General features: G+C 52.6%; 1 protein-coding gene across 1 annotated transcript in view; it reads left to right on the forward strand.

Annotated features, from left to right (window-relative positions):
* Nucleotides 1–11,125: 11,125 nt before the first annotated feature.
* The window catches only part of LOC140427177 (UDP-glucose 6-dehydrogenase-like), a 48,588-nt gene continuing 43,410 nt past the window's right edge, over nucleotides 11,126–16,303 (forward strand). Inside the window, exons 1-3 of the mRNA XM_072512753.1 lie at nucleotides 11,126–11,238; nucleotides 13,796–13,966; nucleotides 15,220–15,321. Of these exons, the coding sequence (XP_072368854.1) occupies nucleotides 13,802–13,966; nucleotides 15,220–15,321 (267 nt within the window). The 5' untranslated portion in view covers nucleotides 11,126–11,238; nucleotides 13,796–13,801. The remainder of the gene's footprint in view (nucleotides 11,239–13,795; nucleotides 13,967–15,219; nucleotides 15,322–16,303) is intronic.

The following is a 16,303-nucleotide window of genomic DNA, read 5'->3' on the forward strand; positions in this document are numbered from 1 at the left end:
TCCCTTGCTGCCTCCTGCTTCCTCAGCTGATGGGCCAGCATCCTACTCGCCTTCTCCGAATTTATATACAGCCCCTCTGGCCCTCTGCAGCTGCCCCACAGCCTTCCCCGTGGACACTAATCCTTCAACAGCCCCCCCACTCCGGGGCCTCCGAGTCCCTCTTGTCCATTCCCAGAACCTCTTCCACCAGTCTTGCCATCTCTGCCTGTTCCGCATCTCCCTATGCGCCCAAATTGAAATTAACTCCCTCCCAAACCACCGCCTTGACCGCCTCCCACAGTGTGACGGTCATGGCCTCCCCCGTGTCGGTTAGCTCCACCTATCCTGAATGGCGGCCCTCACCCACTCGCACACCTCCTCATCCGCCAACAACCCTACATCCAGCCTCCACTGCGGGTGCTGGGCAACCCCCCCCCCCCCCCCACTCCCCGCCCCAGGGATCACCTGGTGCAAGTCTAGGTCCGGGACCTTCCCCAGCACCCGCCTCATGATGTCTACATCATCCCAATTTGGGGCATAAACATTTACCAGGACCACCGGCACCCCCTCCAGCTTCCCACTAACCATCACTAATCTCTCCCTCCCGAATCGGCCATAAAGTTCCCCACAGGGAGTGGGATAGCTTGATCTTGGTTTCAGACAAAGCTCGGCACAACATCGAGGGCCGAAGGGCCTGTTCTGTGCGGTACTGTTCTATGTCCTAAATACCACCTCGAACACCACCCGCTTATTCACCAGCACCACAACCCCCCTTGTCTTCATGTCCAGTCCCGTGTGGAACACCTACCCCACCCATTGATGCACGATCAATTGCACAAAGACTTGAGTTGGGTACAACTGAGGCTTTATTGTTCTAAGATGTGTGGCCTCCCACAGCAGCTGGCAAAATGGCTGCAGCATGGAGGACACACATATTTATACTCCGCCTACTGGGTGGACCCAGCAGGCAGGGACTACCAACGTACCTGTAGTCCAGGTCCTACCATACATCACCTAATAGAGGTGTAACAGTGGTTTACCACATTCACCCCCTGTTAAAAGACCAGTTAAAGGTTTAACCGGTCCGGGGCCTTGATGTGCCGCTGGGAGCGACGCAGTGGTGGCGGCGATGCCGATGCTGGTCTGATGTCCGGAGCCTCCGGGAGCGTGCCGAAATCCTCTTCATCCTCGGGTGTGGGCAGGGGGAGGACGGATGGTCCCCGGGGGGGTTGCTGCTGGGAGCGTCGGGGGAGGGGAGGGTGGTGCCGGGCCGGGGGTGTGTGTGTGTGACCTGCAGGTGCCAGGTCCCTGAGGGAGACAGTATCCTGGCGGCCGTCGGGGCGCCACGTAGGCATACTGGGGGTTCGCATGGAGCAATTGCACCCTTTCCACCAATGGGTCCGCCTTGTGGAGTCGGACATGCCTCCGGAGCAGGACAGTCCTGGAGCTGCGAGCCAAGTCGGGAGCAACACCCCGGATGTGGACTTCCTGGGAAAGGCAAAGAGACGTTCATGGGGTGTGTTGTTAGTGGCGGTGCACAGCAGTGACCGAATGGAGTGTAGTGCATCAGGGAGAACCTCCTGCCAGCGGGAGGCCGGGAGGTTCCTGGACCGTAGGGCCAATTGGACGGCCCTCCATACTGTCCCGTTCTCCCTCTCTACCTGTCCGTTTCCCCGGGGGTTGTAGCTGGTCGTCCTGCTGGAGGTGATACCCCTGCTGAGCAGGAACTGACGCAGCTCATCACTCATGAATGAGGATCCCCTGTCACTGTGGACGTAGGCGGGGAAACCGAACAGAGCGAAGATGGTGCTGAGGGCTTTGATGACGGTGGCAGACGTCATATCGGGGCATGGGATGGCGAAGGGGAATCTGCAGTACTCATCGACTACACTGAGTAAATACGTGTTACAGTCAGTGGAGGGGAGGGGTCCTTTGAAATCCAAGCTGAGGCGTTCCAAGGGGCGGGAAGCCTTCACCAGGCGCGCACGGTCTGGCCGGTAGAAGTGCGGCTTGCACTCCGCACAGACCTGGCAGTCCCTGGTGATTGTCCGTACTTCCTCGACGGAGTAGGGCAGATTGCGGGCCTTTATGAAATGGTACAACCGTGTGACTCCTGGGTGACAAAGACTGTGGTGCTGGGTCCGGAGTCGGTGTACCTGTGCGCTGGCACATGTACCTCGGGATAGGGCATCGGGGGGCTCGTTGAGCTTACCGGGGCGATACAAAATCTTGTAATTGTAGGTGGAGAGCTCGATCCTCCACCTCAAGATCTTACCATTCTTGATCTTGCCCCACTGTGTGTTATTGAACATGAAGGCTACCGACCGTTAGTCAGTGAGGAGAGTGAATCTCCTGCCAGCCAGGTAATGCCTCCAATGTCGCACAGATTCAACCATAGCTTGGGCCTCTTTTTTGACGGATGAGTGCTGAATTTCTGAGGCATGAAGGGTGCGGGAGAAGAATGCCATGGGTCTGCCTGCCTGATTGAGGGTGACGGCTAGGGCGACGTCTGATGCGTCGCTCTCTACTTGAAAGGGCAGCGTCTCGTCTACTGCGTGCATCCCGGCCTTGGCGATATCGGCTCTGATACGGGTTAAGGCCTGCTGTGCCTCGGCCGTCAGGGGAAAATGGGTTGACTGTATGAGTGGGTGGGCCTTGTCCGCATAGTTTGGGACCTACTGAGCGTAGTATGAAAAGAACCCCAGGCAGCGTTTGAGGGCCTTGGGGCAGTGGGGGAAGGGAAGTTCCATGAGGGGGTGCATGCGGTCGGGATCGGGCCCCAGAACTCCGTTCTGGACCACATAGCCGAGGATGGCTATGCGGGCCGTGCTAAACACGCACTTCCCTCATAGAGCTCCCCCTCCCCCACTGCCCCAAGGCCCTCAAACGCTGCCTGGGGTTCTTTTCGTACTACACTCCTTGTTGTAGGTGAGGTTGAGGAGAGTGGCGGTGTGGCGAAATTTGGCATGGTTGGCGTCGTGGTTCTGCTGTTCATGGCCGCAGATGGTGACGTTGTCTAGGTACGGAAAGGTGGCCCGCAAACCGTACCGGTCGACCATTGGGTCCATCTCCCTTTGGAAGACCAAGTTGGTGACGCCGAAGGGAACCCTGAGGAAGTGATAGAGGCGGTCGTCTGCCTCGAAGGCAGTGTATGGACGGTCCGATTTACGAATGGGGAGCTGGTGGTAGGCGGATTTGAGGTCTACCATTGAGAAGACCCGGTACTGTGCAATCTGATTGACCATATCAGATATGCATGGGAGGGGGTCCGCGTCGAGCTGCGTGTACCGATTGATGGTTTGGCTGTAGTCCACGACCATTCTGTGTTTCTCCCCAATTTTAACTACTACCACTTGGGCTCTCAAGGGGCTTTTGCTGGTCTCGATGATGCCTTCCCGAAGCAGCCGCTGGATCTCGGACCTGGTGGCAACGGGTTTGCAATCTGAGGTTAGATTTGCGAAGAGGGAAGGCGGATTGACCTTTAGAGTCGCGAGGCCGCACACAGTGGGGGGTGGTAGGGGCCCGCCGAATTTCAGGGTTAGGCTCTGGAGGTTGCACTGGGAGTCCAAGCCGAGTAGCAAGGCAGCGCGGAGGTTAGGGAGGACGTAGAGGCGGAAGCCGCTGAATTCTACGCCCTGGACCGTGAGTGTGACCGTACAGTACCCCCGGATCACCACGGAACGGGATCCGGAGGCCAGGGAGATTTTGGTTGGCGGGGTGTACCGCGAGGGAGCAGCGCCTTACTGTGGTCGGGTGGATGAAGCTTTCGGTGATCCCGGAGTCCAGCAGGAAAGAGGTCACGTGTCCGTCGATTTTAACGCTGGTCGATGCTGTGGCCAGGTTGTGCGGACGAGACTGGTCGATGGTCACTGAGGCGAGTCGCGGTCGGTCGTCGCTGGTGTCGGATGATGGAGAGCCCGGGGGCACAGGTCCTGGAATGCTGGCGGTGCCCATGTGTGGCATGTGGCAGGGGTTGAACAAGATGGCGGCGCCCATGTGCGGCACGTGCTTCTCAGAGGGGAAGATGGCGGCGCCCACTGGCCGCGCTTGGTCTGAGGGGGAGGAGATGGCGGCGTCCACTGGTCGCGCGTGGTCCGGGGAGGTGAAGATGGCGGCGGCCATTGTCCGTAAACGAGGGGGGTGGGGGCGATAGCAGCGACTGCGCGGGCCTGGCATAGCGTGGCGAAGTGCCCCTTCTTGCCGCAAGCCTTACAAAGGGCAGCACGGGCCGGGCAGCGTTGGTGGGGGGTGTTTCTGCTGGCCGCAAAAGTAATATCGGGACCCCCGGGGTCACGCCACGCTGGCTGGCACGTGGTGCAGGCGTATTGGCTGGGTAAGGCCCCCGCTGGGGCGGCCGGATGTGGGGTCCACGATGCGTAGGGAGGGTGGGCCGCGCGGCTGGTGGTGTAGGCCTGAACGTTGCGCGGGGAGGCGACCGTCAGAGAGAGCGCTTGTTTCTTTATCTCTGCTAGGTCGAGCGTGGCCCCTTCTAACAGTCGCTGGCGTATGCGGTCCACCCCAATCCCCGTAACAAACGCTATGAGGAGGTTGGAATGTTCAGTGGCCGTAACGGCCTGACAGTCACAGTCCCGGACGAGTGGGATTAGGGCCCGCCAGAAGTCTTCTATGCACTCACCAGGGAGTTGAGAGCGAGTGGCGAGTACGTGCCTGGCGAAGAGCGTGTTCGTCTTCTGAGCGTTATTCTCTTTGAGAAGCGACATGGCTGTGGCGTAGTTTGGCGCGTCCTGGATTAGCGGAAAGATGTTGGAGCTCAACCTTGAGCACAGGATCTGTATCTTCTGAGCCTCCGAGACAGGGCTTGGCGCCGAGTTGATGTACGCCTCGAAACAAGCTAGCCAGTGCTGAAAGTCCTTTTTGCCGTCGCTTGAATGCAGATCCAGCTGCAGGCGATCCGGTTTGATACGGAGGTCCATCTTTTGTAAATCTTAGAGCAATAAATTGATGCACGATCAATTGTACAAAGATTTGAGTTGGATACAACTGAGGCTTTATTGCTCTAAGATGTGTGGCCTCCCACAGCAGCTGGCGAAATGGCTGCAGCATGGAGGACACACATATTTATACTCTGCCTACTGGGCGGAGCCAGCAGGCAGGGACTACCAACGTACCTGTAGTACAGGTCCTACCATACATCACCTAATAGAGGTGCAACAGTGGTTTACCACACCCATCCTTTCCCAAACCTCGTCTGACCCGTATCTTTAAGTGGCTCTCTTGCACAAAGGCCACATCCACCTCCAGACTCCTCAGGTGCGCGAACACACACGTGACCATTTGACCAGCCCATTCAACCCCCTCACGTTCCACGTGACCAGCCTGGTTGGTGGGCTCCCCGTGCCCCTCCCCTGCCAATCAACCATATCCGTTTTTGGGCCAGTCCCCGGCCTGTGTCACGCGACCCTCCAGGCCCACCCCCTGGATGTCCACCATCATCATTCCCTTTCCAGCTGCGCCACAGCAACCAACACCCTTGTCAGCTACACCCACCCCGACAAAACAGCAACCCCTCCCCCCTCCCCAAACAAAACAACAAGTCCAACCCCCTCCCAAAATAAAACAACAAGCCCAACCCCCTCCCCAAACAAAACAACCCCTCACCCTCCCAAAAATAACAAGCCCAACCCCCTCCCCAAGCAAAACAACAAGCCCACCCCCCTCCCCCAAACAAAACAATCCCTCACCTCTCAAAAACAACAAGCCCATCCCCCTCCCCTCCCAAAAACAACAAGCCCAACCCCCTCCCCAAACAAAACAACAAGCCCATCCCCTCCCCCAAACAAAACAATCCCTCCCCCTCCTCCCAAAAACAACAAGCCCAACCCCCTCCCCAAACAAAACAACAAGCCCACCCCCTCCCCCAAACAAAACAATCCCTCCCCCTCCTCCCAAAAACAACAAGCCCAACCCCTCCCCAAACAAAACAACCCCTCCCCCTCCTCCCAAAAACAACAAGCCCAACCCCCTCCCCAAACAAAACAACCCCTCCCCAAACAAAACAACCCCTCCCCAAACAAAACAACAAGCCCAACCCCCTCCCCAAACAAAACAACCCCTCCCCAAACAAACCAACCCCTCCCCAAACAAAACAACAAGCCCAACCCCCTCCCCAAACAAAACAACCCCTCCCCAAACAAAACAACAAGCCCAACCCCCTCCCCAAACAAAACAACCCCTCCCCAAACAAAACAACCCCTCCCCAAACAAAACAACAAGCCCAACCCCCTCCCCAAACAAAATAACCCCTCCCCCTCCTCCAAAACAAAACAACAAGCCCACCCCCCTCCCCCAAACAAAATAACCCCTCCCCCTCCTCCCAAACAAAACAACAAGCCCAACCCCCTCCCCAAACAAAACAACCCCATCCAAAATAAAACAACAAGCCCACCCCCCTCCCCCTCCCCCAAACAAAACAACCTCTCCCCCTCCCAAAAAAAACAACAAGCCCAACCTCCTCCCCCTCCCCCTCCCAAAAACAACAAGCCCATCCCCCTCCCCCTCCCCCAAACAAAACAACCCCTCCCCCTCCCAAAAACAACAAGCCCATCCCCTCCCCCTCCCCCAAACAAAATAACCCCTCCCCCTCCCAAAAACAACAAGCCCATCCCCCTCCCCCTCCCCCAAACAAAATAACCCCTTCCCCTCCTCCCAAACAAAACAACAACCCCACCTACCTCCTGATAACCCCCCACTGCACTCCCGTTAACTAGCCCGTCCAGCTAGCAGGGCAACCCCCGCCCAAGGCCTCGAAACCCCCTACCCCCCCAATACGCCTTCCCCCCAAAAATCAGAAAAGGTACACTCCCGCCAGGGAGGGACCTGCCCTCCAAACCACCCCGCCATCAAAATCAAAATTATAAGGAACATGTCAAGCAGAAACGTTTCCAACAATGAAGAAACCTCCTCATAAACTCTTCCAAATGTTCAATGTCCTCCTTCTCCTGCCAGTCCTTTGTCCCTCAGAAACTCCATTACCTCCTCTGGCTTTCCAAAATAATATTCGCGCTTCTGGAACGTCACCCAGAGTGGGGCCGGGTACAGGAGCCCAAACTTCACCCCCTTCTTGAAGAGGGCAGCCTTGACCCGGGTAAACCCGGTCCTCCTCTGCGCCCAGGTCTTGGTACACCCGCAGCTCGTCCCATCCCAGGTGCACTTCCTCGTCTGCCTCACCCACCAAAGAATCATCAGTGCCCTGTTCACTCCGTCGACCTCCAAAGGCAGGTCAAAGGCCCCCTCCCCCATCAACCGCTCCAACATGTTGGCCACATACGTGCCGACTCCGCACCTTTGATGCCTTTGGGCATCCCCACGAACCTCCAATTGTGCCTTCTGGAGCGATTCTCCAGATCCCCCACCTTCTCCTTCCACCTCACTTTGGCCACCAACGAGGCGAGCTTCCCCCACTGCCTCCTCCACTTTCTGGATCGCCCAGATGTGGGACTCCAAGCTCTGCTCCACTCTCCCAATACCTACTTTAACTGGCTCCACCACCTCGGCCAGGTCCTCCTGGGCCTCCTTCCTCTGCTGGCTGAACTTAGCCTTCAGAAATTCCTCCAGATGCTCCGTTGACCACTGGGCGGGCAGTACAGCCCCTTTGCCCGCTTGACCTGTGGCGCACCGCGAAGACTCTCCTGCTCCAATAGCTTGTTTCTTCTCGACTCACTCCTAGATCGTGGATCCATCCACCAGCCACACCAGACGAGTTACACCTTCTCCTGGCACCTCCATCTCTTTCCATCCAAAATTCCGCCCCTCAGACAGAGAAAGGACCGAAAAATATCCACCTTGAGCGGGAGCCACCAAATGTGCGACCGCTCACTCCATGGCCATCACCGGAAGTCCTGTCCTGCCACCTTCAATGATTTATTCACAGATACACCCAGGTCCCTCTGCTCCTGTATTCCCTTTCGAATTGTTCCCTTTATTTTATGCCAACCTCCTCATTCTTCTGACCAAAATGTATCAGTTCACACATCTTGTGCCCTGAGCACCCAGGTTTACGTTATTAATATAAATCGAGAAAAGCAATGGGCTGTCTATTCCCCAGCCTGTAGTAGTAAGCAAAATATTCCACAATTCATGTTTTTAATAGGCTTGAATTAAATATTTAAACTGTCGCATAATGAAATTCCAGCCATAGATACATAGAAGATAGGAGCAGGAGGAGGTCTTTTGGGCCTTCGAGCCTGCTCCGCCATTCATCACGATCATGGCTGATCATCCAACTCAATAGCCTAATCCTGCTTTCTCCCCATAGCCTTTGATCCCATTCTCCCCAAGTGCGATATCCAGCCGCCTCTTGAATATATTCAAAGTTTTAGCATCAACTACTTCCTCTGGTTATGAATTCCACTCTTTGTGTGAAGAAGTGTCTCCTTATCTCTCTCCGAAATGGTTTACCCTGAATCCTCAGGCTGTGACCCCTGGTTCTGGACACACCCATCATTGGTAACATCTTCCCTGCATCTACCCTGTCTAGTCCCGTTAGAATTTTATAAGTCTCTATGAGATCCCCCCTCATTCTTCTGAACTCCAGCGAGAACAATCCCAACCTAGTCAATCTCTCCTCATATGACAGTCCCGTCATCCCTGGAATCAGTCTGGTAAACCTTCGCTGCACTCCCTCGAGAGTATGAACATCCTTCCTCAGGGAAGGAGACCAAAACTGCACACAAAAAGTCCAAGTGTGGCCTCACCAAGGCCCTGTACAATTGCAGCAACACATCCCTGCTTCTATACTCGAAACCTCTTGCATTGAAGGCCAACATACCATTAGCTTTCTTTACCGCCTGCCGCACCTGCATGTTTACCTTCAGCGACTGGTGCACAAGAACACCCAGGTCCCGCTGCACACTCCCCTCTCCCAATTTACAACCATTCAGGTAGTAATCTGCCTTCCTGTTTTTGCTTCCAAAATGAATATCCAAATTATACAGCATCTGCCATTGGTTTGCCCACTCGCCCAACCTGTCCAGATCTTGCTGTAGGATCCCTGCATCCTCGTCACAATTCACCCTCCCACCTAATTTGGTATCATCTGCAAATTTTGAGATGTTACATTTTGTTCCCTCATCCAAATCATTAATATATATTGTGAATAGCTGGCGTCCCAGCACCGATCCCTGTGGTACCCCACTGGTTACTGCCTGCCAATTTGAAAAGGACCCATTAATCCCTACACTTTGTTTCCTCTCTGCCAACCAATTTTCTATCGCCTCAATACACCCCCCCCCAATCCCATGCGCTTTAATTTTGCACAATAATCTCTTACGCGGGACTTTGTCAAACGCCTTCTGAAAGTCTAAATATACCACATCGACTGGCTCCCCCTATTCGACTGTACTGCTTACCTCTTCAAAGAATTCCAACAGATTTGTCAAGCATGATTTTCCCTTCATAAATCCATGCTGACTCTGACTGATCCTGCCACTGCTTTCTAAATGTTCCGCTGTAAAGTCCTTGACAATGGATTCAAGCATTTTCCCCACTCCCGATGTTAGGCTTACTGGTCTATAATTCCCTGCTTTCTTTCTGCCTCCCTTTTTGTATATCGGAGTGACGTGAGCTACCCTCCATTCTGCAGGGACAGTTCCAGAGTCTGTAGACTCCCGGAAGATGACCACCAATGCATCCACTATTTCCAGAGCCACCTCCTTAAGCTCTCTGGGATGCAGATTCTCAGGCCCTGGGGATTTATCCGCCTTCAATCCCATCAGTTTTCCCAGCACCATTTCTCTACTAATATTGATCTCCCTCAGTTCTTCCCTCTCACTAAACCTTTCATTCTCCAACATTTCTGGGATCTGATTTGTGTCCTCGTTTGTGAAGACAGAACCAAAGTATGTATTTAATTGCTCAGCCAATTCTTTGTCCCTTACTATGCATTCCCCTGTTTTTCTCTGCAGTGGGCCTATATTTCTCTTTAGCAATCTCTTTCTCTTCACATATCTGTAGAGACTCTTAGTTTCAGTCTTTATGTTGCCTGCAAGCTTCCTTTCATACTGTACTTTCCCCTTCTTAATCAATCCCTTTGTCCTTCTTTGCTGAATTCTAAACTGCTCCCAATCCTCAGACATATTATTTTTCTTGGCCAATCTGTATGCTTCATGTGTCATGTTAAAGAGTAATGATTCACAAGACCATATGGTTCAAAATAAGATGACCACTAATATTTCTCACTAAGAAAGCAGTTTTACTGAAATTAAAACAGAAAAGGCTGGGGAAAGTCAGGTCTGGAAACAGAATTAACGCTTTGAGTCGAAATGACTTCTTCAGAGCGTAATTTTACTGAAGTTTCGGGACTTCGAATGGTGAGTGAATTGGAAAAGATCGCAGTGGCATATTTAGAACTGACATGGCCAATACTCCGGTTAGCACTGTTGCTTCACAGCGTCAGGGACCCGGGTTTGATTCCCGGCTTGGGTCACTTTCTGTGTGGAGTCTGCACGTTCTCCCCGTGTCTGCGTGGGTTTCCTCCGGGCGCTCCGGTTTCCTCCCACAAGTCCCGAAAGATGTACTTGTTATTCTTTACAATCTTTATTAGAGTCACAAGTAGGCTACATTAACACTGCAATGAGGTTACTGCGAAAATCCCCTAGTCGCCACACTCTGGCACCTGTTCAGGTACAGTGAGGGAGAATTCAGAATATCCAATTCACCCAACAGCATGTCTTTCGGGACTTGTGGGAGGAAACCGGAGCACCCGGAGGAAACCCACGCACACACAGGGAGAACCTGCAGACTCCACACAGACAGCGACCCAAGCTGGGAATCGAACCCGGGACCGTGGCGCTGTGAAGCAACAGTGCTAACCACTGTGCTACCGTGTCGCCCATGTTAGGTGAATTGGACATTCTGAATTCTCCCTCCGTGTACCCGAACAGGCGCCGGAGTGTGGCGACTAGGGGATTTTCGCAGTAACTTCATTGCACTGTTAACTAACGCAAGCCTACTTGTGACACCAATAAATATTATTAGATTATTATTATTACCTCAAACTTGGGCAGTGCACCCGGGAGTGGGGCTGATCGGATAGGAGGGCGCGTATGGGCCGAATGGGCTCCTGCGGGCGGGTTGACAAAGCAGGCGGAGTCAGGGCTGGCCACAATCTCCCTGTCTCCTCCTCCCAGCCTCCCCATCACACCAGCAGCCATTGGGCTGTGGAGCTGCCGCTTGCGTGGCTGCTGCAAGGAGCGGTTGAGGTCGGCGTGGAATCGATTTCAAGAGTTTGGAAATTGACAGGTAATTGACCCAGCCCCGGGCCGCGCTTCCCACTCCCCGGCTGCCACCTCGCCCAGACCCCTGCTCTGGCGGAGAGGTTTTTGTTGCATCACATGTTACTTTAATGCTGTGACTGTAGCGGCTGGCTATCTTTCTGGGGCAGCGAGGCTGCAGGAATTTGTTCTCCCCTCCACCCCCCCCCCAATGCAGCTCTTTCCAGGGGGGTTTCGGTGTTGCAGGACAGCTGAGATGCCCGGCCTCCCCGGGGCTGTCTCAGTGCCTGGCTTCCTCCTTTGCAGTTCATTGCGGTGAGCAGGGGCTCCCCTCCATCGCTGGCTGCTGCCTTCTCTCGGTGGGCAGACCGCTCCCCCTCCCCTCTGCTCCGGCACAAATCCCCCCCCCCCCCCCAACCCCCAAATCAGCTCAAAGCTATCTCCTGTGAACTGGGCAGATAAGGACTGCAATTTGAGCCCAGGTTACAATCCAACTCTTTCAATCACAAAGACGTGACGCCCGCTGTACGGAGAACCATCTGGGCGTTTCAAGCAATCGTTTTCTTTAAATTCCAGCATGTTCTGCCTCTGATTTCAGATTTTCAACATCCACAGTATTATTTTTGATGTGGGTTCTGTGGACCTTTTTGAAGGGAGGGAATCAGCTTGCAGAAAACATCTTTAAAAAATCTATATTCTATGATGTAAATGCACGTCTTTTCTACTTGGGGAAAGGTTACAGAAGTTAAACTGCAATCTGGTAACGTGGCTGCGAAATATTTTGCTTCATTGGTGTGACCGTTATCACTCAGTGACTCCACGGCTACCTCTGGGCCAATTATACCCTACAGTTATGTGGAACCTATAGCTCAGGCAGGTCATTCAGCTCAGTTGATCTCTGCGAATGTTTTGTGTTCCTCTTACTTTACTGCATTTCTCCCGATCTGTGTGACCTTCTATTCCTTTCCTCTTCCCCATTCATCCAGGTTCTTTTTTTTTACTGTATCTAGACCATTTTCCTAAACTACTCCTTGTGTCATGTAGCCTCAGTGAAGAAGTTTCTCCTGAAATCCCTATTGAATTTGTTAATGGCTGTTGTATTTATGGGACACAGTTTTGGTCTCCCCCCAATTAGTGAGAACATCTGTGTCCAACCGGTCAAACACTTGTGTCACTTTAAGGATCTATTCTCTTTATCACACCACAGACTTTTCTTTCAAGAACAATGAGCCCAACCTGCTAAATTCTGCCCAATGAGTAGAACCTTTTCCCCAATAATTAGAACCTCTTTATTTTGGGGAATGTGGACGCTGCTGGTTCGGCCAACATTTGTTGCTGAGTCCTGATTGACCGTGGGAAGGTGGTGGTGAGCTGCCGCCTTGAACCGCTGCAGTCCATGTGGTGTAGGTGCACCCACAGTGCTCTTAGGGAGGATTTTGACCCAATGCCAGTGAAGGAATGGCCGATATATTTCCAAGGGAGGATGGTGGGTGGTTGGGCGGGGAACTTGCAGATCGTGGTGTTCCAGTGTATCTGCTGCCCTTGTCCTTCCAGGTAGTCATTGGGATGGGTTTGGAAGGCATTGTTCCTGCAGTGGTATCGTGTGGATGATGCACACTGCTACCACTGTGCTTCGGTGGTAGAGGGAGTGAATATTTAAGTTTGCGGATGGGGTGCTGAATAATCTTTTTCCTGGATGGTGTCAAGCTTCCTGATTGGTAGGGGAGGGCAGCACATGGCACAGTGGTTAGCACTGGGACTATGGCGCTGAGGACCGGGGTTCAAATCCCAGCCCTGGGTCACTGTCCGTGTGGAGTTTGCACGTTCTCCTCTTGTCTGCGTGGGTTTCACCCTCACAACCGAAAGATGTTCAGGTTAGGTGGATTGGCCACGCTAAATTGCCCCTTAATTCTTAAAAAAAAAACAATTGGGTACTCTAAATTTTTTTTTAAAAGCTTCCTGATTGATGTTGGAGCCGCACTCCTCTAGGCAAGTGGAGAGCATTCCATCACATCCTGACTTGTGCCTTGTTGATTGTGGACAGGCTTTGGGGAGTTAGGAAATGAATAACTCGCTGCAGAATTTCCAGCCTTTGGCTCCTATAATCACATTATTTATGTGGCTGGTCATGTTCATTTTCTGGCCAATGGTGACCCCAGGATGTTGATCGTGGGGGAATTCAGCGATGGTAATGCCATTGAATGTCAAGGGGAGATGGTTAGATTATCTCGTTGCAGATGTCCATTGCCTGGCACTTTTCTGGAATGACTATTACTGCCACTTGTGAGCCCAAACCTGAATATTATCCGGGTCTTGTTGCAATTCTGCTGTTACCCGTGGCATATTCTCCAGTGCATCTATATCCTTTTTGTAATATGGAGACCAGAACCATTCTTGGCGCTCTAAACCGTTTGGCGTAACTTCAGTGAAACAAAGTGAGAGTGGCGGTGGGGAGAGAGGAGATAGTGGGTAGCGCAATCTGAGGATCGATATTGCGCACGCCAAACAGTCCAGCTGCAGTTTGTTTGTTGTACCTATTTTCTGATGTTCAACACCGTTTTCCTTCTCTGTTGCTTTAAAACTAGGTGGAGATGATGGTCCAAGTGAAGAAGATTTGCTGTATAGGAGCAGGGTATGTTGGAGGTCCAACATGCAGCGTCATTGCTCAGATGTGTAAGGAGATCACCGTGACTGTGGTGGATGTAAATGTGGAGCGAATTAAGGCCTGGAATTCCAACCACCTTCCTATCTTTGAGGTGACTCCTACTGACTGCCTTTTATGGAAGGGATACTCCTGACGATGACCTTTGGAAATGGGAGAGACAATGCTTTGGGCGTTATAATTTTGCTTTAGGAATGAACCCTGGTGTATAGTGCGGAATCCGCTCCTTTTGTAAGAGCCGTCATCACTGTACAATCTGCTATAATGTCGTCGGATCACCGCGTTTTCAGCCTCGTTCTCCTGATGGCGTTGGCTTGACCTCCGCTATAATTCCCCATGCGTGGAATGTCTTCTGGTAACTTGGCTGATCAAAGATTAGATGGTATGGGTCGTTGGGGAGATTGGATGGTGTGGGTCGTTGGGGCGAATGGATGGTGTGGGTCGTTGGGGAGAATGGATGATGTGGGTAGTTGGGGAGACTGGATGGTGTGGGTCGTTGGGGAGAATGGATGGTGTGGGTCGTTGGGGAGAATGGATGGTGTGGGTCGTTGGGGCGAATGGATGGTGTGGGTCGTTGGGGAGAATGGATGGTGTGGGTCATTGGGGAGAATGGATGGTGTGGGTCGTTGGGGAGACTGGGTGGTGTGGGTCATTGGGGAGACTGGATGGTGTGGGTCGTTGGGGCGAATGGATGATGTGGGTCGTTGGGGCGAATGGATGGTGTGGGTCGTTGGGGAGACTGGATGATGTGGGTCATTGGGGCGAATGGATGGTGTGGGTCGTTGGGGAGAATGGATGGTGTGGGTCGTTGGGGAGAATGGATGGTGTGGGTCGTTGGGGCGAATGGATGATGTGGGTCATTGGGGCGAATGGATGGTGTGGGTCTTTGGGGAGACTGGATGGTGTGGGTCATTGGGGAGAATGGATGGTGTAGGTCGTTGGGGAGACTGGATGGTGTGGGTCGTTGGGGAGAATGGATGGTGTGGGTCGTTGGGGAGAATGGATGGTGTGGGTCGTTGGGGAGAATGGATGGTGTGGATCATTGGGGAGACTGGATGGTGTAGGTCATTGGGGAGAATGGATGGTGTGGATCATTGGGGAGACTGGATGGTGTGGGTAGTTGGGGAGAATGGATGGTGTGGGTCGTTGGGGAGAATGGATGGTGTGGGTCGTTAGGGAGACTGGATGGTGTGGGTCGTCAGGGAGAATGGATGGCCCCCCAGCAGGATATACTTACTGCAGGTCTTACTATTGGAGTTGTGGGAGGTATAAAGTGCTTTGGTTAATAATGTAAAATAACATGATTATTATATTGCAAATCAATATGTTTTCCAATTTTACATACAGCCAGGGCTTCAGGAAGTGGTGGAGTCCTGTCGTGGGAGGAATCTTTTCTTCTCCACTGACATCGACAGTGCGATTAAAGAGGCTGATCTGATCTTTATATCGGTGAGCAGGTTTCATATTTAGCACTTTAATGTTTCTCCTTGTTTATGTTTCCATCCTCTGGCTTTCAGAGTTTGTGAACTCCCTCTTCTCTCTGTTACTTTGTCTTGAGTTAGTGGGAAACTGGAGACTCTGACTTTGCATTTGTTCTGCGATCCTGCCCAGTAAAAAGTCTCTTATGTCTCCTGGTCTCTAATCACACTTTAGACTCTCACAATGTCATCCAGTGTATTTCCTGTTGCACTCCCATGTGGCTGGTAGACAGATATTTACTACTCCTGGACACATGACTGCAGTGCCGCAGTGCATGTGCCACCCGGGGAATATAGTCTTTTGCTAAGGCAAAAAAATAAAAATCAATAGTTGAGAGTGGGGGTGACAGCACCCGATGGGACACTAACTAAAATGTCAGAGGAAACTTGACAAACTAAACAAAATCTCATTCGCAAGGGTGATGATGCACCCCAGCCCCTAGGGCACCCACCAGTCATGGAATGCCTGAAACATACCAGTGAACACCACCTGTTCCCTCTCCAGGGCCACCAGGCCGTGAATGTAGCCACAGTAAGAGATAGACAGTCGGGTCGGCACCCTGGGATATATATTCACAGAACAAACTCTTAGCTGTTTCTGAACACTGTAAAATCACAAAATAACCATCAACCTTGTTTGCTTCATCTCGCTCTATCAGTATATCTTTCTCTTTCACCCTCATATAGATTATCATAGAATTTACAGTGCAGAAGGAGGCCATTCGGCCCATCGAGTCTGCACCGGCTCTTAGAAAGAGCACTCTACCCAAGGTCAACACCTCCACCCATCCCCATAACCCCAGCCAACACTAAGGGCAATTTTGGACATTAAGGGCAATTTATCATGGCCAATCCACCTAACCTGCACATCTTTGGACTGTGGGAGGAAACCGGAGCACCCGGAGGAAACCCACGCACACACGGGGAGGATGTGCAGACTCCACACAGACAGT

The sequence above is a fragment of the Scyliorhinus torazame genome, chromosome 7 (assembly GCF_047496885.1).
Source record: "Scyliorhinus torazame isolate Kashiwa2021f chromosome 7, sScyTor2.1, whole genome shotgun sequence".
Taxonomy (NCBI): Eukaryota; Metazoa; Chordata; class Chondrichthyes; order Carcharhiniformes; family Scyliorhinidae; genus Scyliorhinus; species Scyliorhinus torazame.